The 10,507-nt window shown below is 41.5% G+C and overlaps 1 protein-coding gene across 2 annotated transcripts; it reads right to left on the reverse strand.

Moving 5' to 3' along the window:
* Positions 1–2,442: 2,442 nt before the first annotated feature.
* LOC142775663 (uncharacterized) lies at positions 2,443–7,943 on the reverse strand. Of its 2 annotated transcripts, none has more exons than XM_075877307.1 (4): positions 6,935–7,943; positions 6,145–6,402; positions 5,429–5,473; positions 2,443–4,868 (listed from the first exon to the last, which is right to left on the reverse strand). In XM_075877307.1, the coding sequence occupies exons 2-4, from the start codon at positions 6,281–6,283 to the stop codon at positions 4,702–4,704; spliced, it is 351 nt and encodes a 116-aa protein (XP_075733422.1). In that variant the 5' UTR covers positions 6,284–6,402; positions 6,935–7,943; the 3' UTR covers positions 2,443–4,701. The 2 variants fall into 2 exon arrangements, with proteins under 2 accessions (XP_075733422.1, XP_075733414.1); XM_075877299.1 differs by having other exon boundaries at positions 5,429–5,551.
* Between the last annotated feature and the right edge of the window lie 2,564 nt (positions 7,944–10,507).

Here is a 10,507-nt window from a genome sequence, read left to right on the forward strand (position 1 = left end):
CTCACCTTTCATCAGCGACTGTAGCTAAAAACGAAATTGCTCGATAGCCTTAAGTCATCGAGCAATCCATGTACTATCTCGCCAAGTACAAGTAAACAACACTCCAGGTGTACCACATAAATGAAACCACACATAAATCGATGCATGCAATGTTTGAAAATGTGCCTCGAATGTCTTCCCCTATTTAAAGCGACCAGTTACCTTACATTTCATTGAAGCTGCGCTGCTACTTAACTAATTCGTTGCAATCTAGCACGGTATAGTGGTGAACGTAAGGGTGTTTTGTACCTATAGTCAAAGGTAGCCTTTGTTACAATATTCTTATTACAAGACACATGAGCGACTTTGGTGCCTGCAGACGAATTGTGCGGAAATAGATAACAGCAGTAATCAAATGAAATTGTGAGCGCAATTTCGCTGGTTTCATGCACTGCAGAATTTTTATAAAGCCGGAATGCGAGAACGTGCATACGCTTACGCTTAGGTATATGTCTACGTAAAATGAGGGAGACTCGTCGGGAGGTGTCTCAGTGCTAATGCTTTTCACAAAACACGGTGCAAATATTTCGCCCAGCGTTGTTTGAGTGCGCAAAGCAAGGGACGTGTATACGAGTCTTGAGGTCGAGAGACGTTATCACACGTACGAAAAGGATGAAAAGAGAGAGAGACTCTCGTTTCGGCTTCGCGAAAGCTTGAAATTGATAGATAATAAAGACAATTTTCTGGCCCAGCAGACGTCAGGGAAAGTTGATTGATTGATTGATATGTGGGGTTTAACGTCCCAAAACCACTATATGATTATGAGAGACGCCGTAGTGGAGGGCTCCGGAAATTTAGACCACCTGGGGTTCTTTAACGGACGTCAGGGAAAGTCTCCGCAAAACAGGGTTAGATGCTCGGAGAGCATAAAAAAGTGGAGTACGCGTTATATGAGAGTGACAGCCACTCAGAAAGCGAGATGAAGTGTGACTGTCCTTAGGTGTGAGAATCAATGCTAATTAAGAGAGTTGAGTTAATGAGCCAAACTTTCCTAAATAATGATAACGAAAGCAAACTGAGCATTCATCTAGTGAAAGTGACACTAGTGACAGTGAACTCATAATAGTTGATTAGCGTTGTCACAGGCCGATATATATTTTTATTTTCTTATCTATATTCGGAAAAGTATGAGAAGGTAGCGTACGTTAGAGCCGGCTATACCAACGTCATGACAGTAATGTACAAGAATAAATAGCGCACGGTTATACAATCACACGTGGCGGTTTCTATCTTCTAGTAACCTTGGGAAAACGCATTCTAACTATTTTTTCTATTTTTGACAAAGTTTCACGGGACGTTTTTGCATTTGGCTTCATTCGAAGGAATGACGATATATCAGCAATAAGGCGAACACAAGCACTGCTGCAGTGGACGAGCGGTTATAGCGCTCAACTACAATCTAGGAGGTACTTGGTTCGATTCGCAGAATCACTGAGCACTTTTTTTTTCAAGAGGTTGCCCGGCCTGACATTATGCGTGGTGGCGGGTACTAAGTTTTTGAGAAGTAGGCTTTCGCACTTGCTTCTTTCACTCCCCTTTTGACCCAAAAGCGCTGTACTGTGCTCCTTCAAAAATTAAACAATTCAGGGTTCATAATTTTCTCCTCCATCCTCTCTTATCGCAAAAGTGTCCAGTGCTGAAATACCAATATCATACCTGGTATATTACTTTTCACGTGTTTGGATATTCGACCGGCAATCAGTCTTCACGGTGTTTTGAAGAAAATCTACACATGCAGTGAGCTAACTGCTTGCAGCCAAGTTGACTGCCTTTGTAGGGACACGCTTTCGTGCTAATTTGATGGGCATCATCACATGCAGCAAGACCAAAGAGCACGGACAGTTAGAGCTGATGCAAACAGAGTGATTAGTTTGTGTCTTCTCTCCCATGCTGCACGCTTCTGTGTAATGTCGCTGTCAATGGTTAAAATGAACTATAGCAGTTAATCGAGTTCTGCTGAGAGGGTCCCATATTGTCCAGAATGGAACAGAACAATGGCAATTTGATTTGTGTGATAAAGAGATACCCTGCTTTTGGCTATTAGAATAAATTTCTAAACTGAAGTTTATTTTTTATTAACAACAGTTCCAGTGCAGATGAAAGGTGCATGGACAAAAATCGTGTATTCAGCTTGACTAGGTTTGTGACCTTAATTGTAATTGCGAACCGGTATCACAGTATGCATAAATATCCCACACATATACAACCACGGGGGATAGCTTGCTTATTCTGATTAAAATCGAAAGGTTGATATTGACATATTCAACCAACGCAATGTGTACAAGATATGCCATGTAGAGTAGCTATGCTCTAAACTAATCTTCGCAGGTTCGTTCCATTTTACCCAATTTCTCGCCCATGACTGTAGGTTGGTAAATGAAACAACTTCTTCGAACACACATATTCTGTGTAAGGTTACATTTATTTTTATGCAGTACAAAACAAATTGAAATGTATAAAGGCTCAAAAGAGAAATAACTAGAAACAAATTCAGCCAAATCATTACCAAACTTACTCACCAATGATAAACGGATTCTCATTTAAAAGATACATACATACATACATACATACATACATACATACATACATACATACATACATACATACATACATACATACATACATACATACATACATACATACATACATACATACATACATACATACATACATACATACATACATACATACATACATACATACATACATACATACATACATACATACATACATACATACATACATACATACATACATACATACATACATACATACATACATACATACATACATACATACATATACGCACACACACATATACATATGTACACCCATACATACATACATACACTCAGGTGTAAATATTAAAATGAATGGCTATGAAACAACAATTCTAATACACTCATTTTGAATATACTACAGAAAGTAACTTACGACAGATATCCACCGGCACTGTTATGTCTGAACACGGTGTTTCTCGAATTATCTCGCAAAAGCTTGATGCATAGTTTTCTGCTGCTGCCCAGTGACAAGCAGTTTTTATAAAAAACACAAGAATAAAGCCCTTGACAATGTCATGCTAAAGAAAAGGGCTGTGCATCAATATTTTGTACATGTCTGCAATATCACTCTGTTTATTTACATAGCTTGGCTCATTCACAACCCACTAACAAAGCATGTTAGGACACTTGGGCTGAAAGTTGGCACAGCACGAGTAAATTCTAGACAAAACATGAACAATACAATTATAAGCTACTAAGCTCCTTGGTGCAAACAGTGTTTATAATGACAGCTATAGGTGCCATTTCGTTTCCCCAAAACACTTCTCAAAAGTAGAATCAACTTTATTTAGCTAAAAGTTTCTATTCTGGCGCGTCGTGGTAGCTCACCGGTGGAAGTGACTCTTTCGGCCAAGAAAACAAAGACCAATTATTTTTCCAGTTCGTGAATTCACCCCATGCTAACATTGAGGCAGCTGGTAAGAGTGCTTTTGGAGAGAGGAAACCACCACATTCCCACCAGTTGTGGTCTTGGGTAGCTACTTCACTTGGACAAAAATGATGAAAAACACTCCTCAAGAAGACTTCAAAGTTTGCACATCAACACAGTTCCCATACAGCTGTCTGTTAGTCTGCTTGAAGAATATTGAGTTTACTGGTGGGCAAAGAATGTACACTATGTGAGGTGATGCTCCAGTGCACTGCATGTATGTCTTGCTGCTGGCCTCAACTGCGATGTTGCTCAGCACATATGCGTAAAATAACAACTAATACTATGCCACTGCAAAGTAATTATGTGTCATTTGCATGAAAAAGGGACCACAATAAAAGAACATAACAACATTTGCCTTCACAAAGTTCAAAAAATGTAAATAAATTTCCACAGAGTTTTCACAGTTCATCTGAGGATAGTAATATTGATTGTAAACACATTCTTACTTCCACTAACAAACTATTTTAAGATGCCAGATTCAATATTAGAGTATACCTGCACATTTGTAGGGCTAAACAATTGTACAGGCACATAGAAAAACACAAGTGAATGCATGGTATAGCTACATATAAAAATAAGTACTTTTATTTTTAGTCTGAGTATAACTGCATAGATGATAAGTCACTTGCATTACATTACGAACAAACCTATCCGAGCAAAGTATACATTTAAAAAGTTAAACTTACACAGTAGATAAGTAGACTGTTGAAGGACGGACAGGCAGTGGGGTAATACCCAAGCACTAAAATCTTCTGTTAAGATATACTAGGAGTAGTGATGATCTACTTCCTTCCAAATAAAATAATCCACATAGATTCACTTCCCAGAGCTTATACACTCATGGCATCATTGGTGCTATACAAATGAGTGTACACTGAAGGATTACATCGACTAAGTACATGATTACTGCATCCATGGCTTTACTTCTTGTACTACAAAGAATGCAGACACAGTTACCATTGGCGACCATGGATGCTGTGATTTCTGGCATGTAAATGTAGAGGTGCGCAGGCACTTAACACACATGTTAAAAACTTCAGCTCAAAAATATTTGCCCACTAACACTACAGCAGCCTTTAAATTGGTGTTATAGTTTGGTATCTTCCATGCAAAATTTAAATAATTTTGAATGCAAGCAAATGAACTGCTGAATAATGCACTGCTAAGAAGTTAAGCAGCAGCTGCTCCTGAAATTACAATGTGCTCTTTCTGCTGTTGTAAACTTTGAGCAGGAGAACAGTCACTGGCAGTCCCTTTATACTTCTTGGTCTTCTGTGCTCTGTTCTTGATACACTGCACATGACCGTGGAGCACCAAACCCCTTGTTACTGCTGGAACTTAGAAAAATACAGATCATTGTTACAACCATGCTACATGCAAGAGTGTATAGTTGTCAATTATGTGCTCATATTTACAGATATTGTATTTTCAGAAGCCAATGACAAGCCTCAACACACACACACACACACACACACAAACAGTGAAGACTGAAAATATATTTAATATGATACAAGAGCAAAACTACAATGTTATAGATGAAGGCATGAAACTTCTGCCAGACATAAAAAGCCAATAAATTTTCTTCTATTTTGACTTTACACTAGGTGCGAGAAGCAGACCACAAATAAGCTCACTAAGAAATACAAGTTAGACTGCATTACAACGCAACAGCCAATGTTCCTAACATTAAGGCTGTCTAACATAGCCAGCTCACCGTACTGCGTATAGGAGCAAATGGGCAGTCTAGAAGACACAAAGAACTTGTGGATTATGAGTGTGCTTGTTGCTGACATCTATTATTCTAAATGAAGAAAACCTTTCAAAAATGCACTTCATCAGGGGAAATAATCATACGCAACAAACACAACGGGCTCCTACAGGTGCCACCAACACTCACCATTATTGTTGATACCAGTGTCTTGCCGGATGGATATGCTGCGTCCTGCACAGAACACCAAAGGAGCGCTCCATGACTTGGATTGCATGTGTGCTAGCTGCATCGCTCTGCTGCTGAAATAGGCTAGCCACAGACAGAGAAATGAGAAGCCATGGCTTTGAAACACACTGAACGTCACCTTTAGAGATCAACAATGCATACTTATGTCAGGTACAATTTGTAGAAAAATATATATCACTATGCAATCGTGGTGAACATGTTCGGCTGAAACATAAGCAACAGCACTGAGAGAGAAAAAGCTACATTAGGTAAAAGATGCAGTTACCGGCCCTATGTCATCTGCAGCTTCTTCAATAGGTCTTTCTCTTTACAAGTTGTGAACAGCCAGGCAATTTTCACCCACTTGCTATTTCCTTTCAGAGCACTTGATCCACAGAGGGAGTCACAAGCTCGAGAGCTCAATAAGGAATCAAAGTATTTGTACTCGTTTCAAAGCACAAGCTTTTGAGCCTCAGATTATTGGAGTTTCATTCATAAGCTGCAGGCTTTCAGCTTTCAACATTCTCAATTATCTTGCAATTTAGTTCTATAAATGTTGAATAAGAATTATGTGTAAGAATATTACAGGTATCCACTGAAAGCAACCATGCTTGGGTTTTCAATTTGTGCACAGTAAGTGGTGTTCACGTAATCGTATGTATTAAAGAAAAACTAACCTTGCAGCCAGCCGTTAGGCAGTTTTGTGCGCTCGAAGCTCCCAAGCAGATCGCAGTCCTTCCAGATGAGGCTGCCATGCATGCTTCCACGCCCCATCCGCTGAATGATAACAGTCCCAGCAGTGACATAGGCTTGCATAGTTAGGGAGAACGCGTCCTTCCTATTTTTGTACAGGTGCTCCAAGTAATGATGAGGATTGATGTGCCAGAATGTTCAACCGATGAATCACAGGACCTTAACAAACCAATCTCTGCGATCTGTGAAGAGCCAAAAACGAGATATTTAAAAACAATCATTAAAGCACTCACTTCTAATACTTATTTGAGGAAGCTATCACTTCGTTAATGTGACCACAATCTGCTATAATCACTTTGAAATAAACTGAAGCCTCATGTAAAATTTACGTACCGCAATATATATGTCCTACTGAAGTATAGTACTAGCACAGTGGTAATCGTCTATAGAACTAATTTTCCAAAATAACATAAATTTTTTAAGTGCAACCTGGCTTCTGAAAAATAAATTCACAATAACTTTCCAACTATCAAACGTGGTAAATCGACAGGCCCAACCTCATAATCACACAAGAGCTCACTTGTATCAAATCACAAAATCTTTTTATGTATTTGCTTCATAATATATGTATGTATATCACAGTAGTAGTATATCTTTCATGCTTCAACTTACCATAGAGAAACATTACATCTGATGGGCTTAAAAGCTTGCACACATTTTAGAACTGCGTGAATTATAGTACTGTTGAAATTTAGTTCTGCAAGGTGAACTCACCGATGGCAGCATTTAGTAGCCGTCGGTGTCATGAGGAACCAAGTACGGCCAACAGGCAAAGGGCATCTGCAGTTTGGAGCTGCCAATGACAGCAATGAAGGGCTGGCCAGGCGTGCACGTCCATTGATAAAGTGTAAGAACTGGCCATGACCGGCTGTTGTCAAGGCTCTAGTGCCGTGAAAAACGATGGCCAGACGAACTCGGAAACCTGTAGTTAGGCGATTTTGGCCCACAACTTCATCCAAAGCAAGGCACCGGTGAAATCTTTGCTTTTTCTGGGGGCCGAAGGCAAGCTTGACGTTCACGGGCTCTCGCTGCCACATAGAACTCTCAAGTTGTTACCGAAGAACAGTCTAGGCGCGCTTCCAAAGTAACACGATCCACAACAGAATGTAGCATCTCGCAGTTTTGGTTGATCACATCACAGCGCTAGGACTATGGTTATCACAAAAAGGAGAAGTGACGACCTAATAAACAAAAGCGCCAAGCTGCCCCACCACAACTTCGCCGGGCAAAACAGTTATCAACGCTGTCTTTCAATTTTCGGTCACACGAGCACAGCTTGTTCGCAAGTCTTGGAACGTCAACACAGCACCACTGTTCACAACGAACATCGTTTCACTCCCGAACAGTACATTGCTCTCAAGTAAATAGAAGCGTACGGGCTAACTAGTGGCGAAGCAAGAACCGAGCGCGTAGTTCATACGTTTCCGTACGTACTTGGGGTCACTCAAGTAACGTGTCAAAACGCTGTCAATCCGAAATGTCGCACAGCGCCCAACTGAGAGACTGGAAAGTCAAGCGAACGAACTGTTACCGGCACACAAACACACATTGCAGGCTTCTCGAGTGCTAGTTGCCGTCGATACATCGACGCCGATCCAAGCTTGATAACCACACCGACGCACAGGCTTCGCTGCGCTTCACCGTACACCATTGCACTGCCACAGCTTTCCGCACTGCTCACAGGCACTGAAAGAGCTGCTGTAATCGCAACACATCCGGTCAAACGCTGAAGTAACTCGTGCGAGGAGCATTTGCTGAAAGTCGCACCGACCGATATGCTCTGTTTACGACGCCATGTTGTTTTCGACAACTGCACCGCACGTAAGAGAGCTCTTAGAAAGTACTTGCACTATTTTCACGGCGTGAAAAAAATTTCTCTTATGTGCGAGGGGGGGTGATATGACGAACAGGACAGGCGTGCCAGATGAAAGAAGTGTTTTGGCAACGTCACGGAGTGAGCTGATGTAGAGGGTATTGCTTCAACACCAATCACAAGCTGTGCCTGTCGACCAAGCCGTCGTCTGCTCACGTTTGTCGTCTGCTTTGATCAGAGCATGCGACAGGGGATTCGCCTTCGCAACGCTATTATTCTCAGGTTAAGTGGCCGCTGCGTCGCACAAAATACATGTCAGTGGCTCGCTCTACCTTTCAATGATGTTCGTGCGCCAAGTTAAATGGCTGGTAATTGACGCAGGGATGAATTCAGCCAAGGTTTGCTCCAGAATCGTGAGGGTTTGCATATTTTCGGTGTCATACAAAGTTACTAGGGTCATTTTATTCCGATCGCTTGCCATATTATCATGGTCCATATCGGTGTCTGAACAGTGAGGGTGAAGATGCATGATTTGTTTGTAGTTCCATGCGTAATCACGCGCACCCCTAATAGGCTTTGGTTTACAAAGTACGCTTTGTTCCAGATCGTCCCAAAGTGTATCGACAGCTGTATTTCAGAGATCGCAACCATTGGACAGTTAGAGCCAATGAAAGTACAGTAGAGCACAAACTTTATGAACCACTCACTGAAAACTTCCTCTCATTTTTATTTCGAATAGCGTGCAAAGAATGTGCTCCCATTAACCTCTTTGGTGGTAATTTCTACCAATGAGGCAAGGATCTCGAGTCGCACTTTTCATTTGATGAGATGGGGCGCAACACAACAACATAACAAATAAGGTTGATCCTATGTCATGTGGCGTTCGAATGCAGCGACCATTCACGTATCACATTGGTTTTCATCCAACCACAAATCTTTACATGCGTAGTTTTATGCCATTGACGCCCAATAGAATTCTTCAATTACTGCGACTTCGAACTTATTGGACGGTGGTGGTTGTCAACACCATCCACTGCGTACAAGGGAAACAACACGCGAAGCTCGAAGCGCCGAAAGAAATAAAAACGCACCAGCAGTCATCAGGCAGGCCTTAATGGGCGTGAATTAACTCAAAACCAGCCAGGGCACCAAAGTATACCGCTGCGGCAGCAGGTTCCAAGTAGCCACATTGTTCCTAAGAGTGGTCCGGACCACTCTTGGGATTTTCTCTCAGCCGTGCTGTTTTTACGCACAATTTCGCTTCGTGAATCCACTTACGAGCACTTTTCAGTGACGTAAGCAAATATAGCAACTGCATCACCATCGCTGACATGTTCCCGGGCAGTCACAGCGCGCTTTATTTGCAGTGGCCGATGTGAGAACTATGGCCTCTTACGACGTTTTTTCGTTTCGTGAATCGACTTACGCAACAAAATTTTTCTTGCGCAAAAATGTTTTCGTAAGTCAGTTTTGTGAATCCGGGCCCTGATCTTAATCGGCCCTGGCGGTGTCAATTGACACCACCGCACAAATTTTCCTCTAGTATCTCAGAAACGTAACCAATACTGCTCATTCTTGTGGGCGTAGTTTGTTAATGATCCCCACTGCGATTGACATCAATATTGCGGCACCTTTGTGGAGGTAGCAGCCACAAAGAAGAAGAAGCGTGACCGAGGTCTTCCGTGAAGCCGAGGCGCCTAAGTTGAGGCGCTTAAGAGCTATTTTCGGGACGACGTACCGAAGCTGTTTCAGTGAGTATTAGGCTGAAAAGTAAGACGTTGGTTTCCATTTTGTGTGCACCATTGATTGGCAGAAAAAAATAAGCCAGTTTTTTCATTTTACAATCACAAGGCCCTAATTACCTAATTTGATGCCATGGTAATTATTCCGAAAATGCTTGTAGCAGTGGCTCAATTTTTTCTTTGTGGTCTTCTGAGGTCCTAACTACGAGAAAAACGCACACAAGAAGTGTATCTGACCAAAATAAAAAATCCAGGGCTGAAAGGGTTAACACATCGCGGGAATCTACCTTTCAGTTATATCATAATGAAAACTCACGCTGCAAAAAAAACTGAATTAATAAACACCATCTGTCAATCTTACGCTGCATTCTTACCAGCCGAATATCGCCTTTAAAGTGCTTGCGCTGATTGTGACCAAACGAGCTGCAGAAGTTGCAGACACATAAGCCACACGCATGTAAAATGTGAATTATAGCATTCCTCACAGTGTGGTTCAAACAACCACACTTTTTTTATCCGTAGGGCACGTGGCGGCTTTTTTGGTACTAGTAGGCATCGTGATCAAAATGCACATAAAACGCGCACACAACTTTTGGCACAATCTGCATTTTCTGCGAGTGTAGCGAATATCTTTGGCTTTGAAGGAGTGAATGAATTTAAAATATTTCTCCCGCTGACTTAGTTCAAAATCTTGCAGACTATAGTGCTACTGAACTTCTGATTGTGGGCCCC

The sequence above is a fragment of the Rhipicephalus microplus genome, chromosome 2 (genome assembly GCF_043290135.1).
Source record: "Rhipicephalus microplus isolate Deutch F79 chromosome 2, USDA_Rmic, whole genome shotgun sequence".
In the NCBI taxonomy this organism is placed as follows: domain Eukaryota; kingdom Metazoa; phylum Arthropoda; class Arachnida; order Ixodida; family Ixodidae; genus Rhipicephalus; species Rhipicephalus microplus.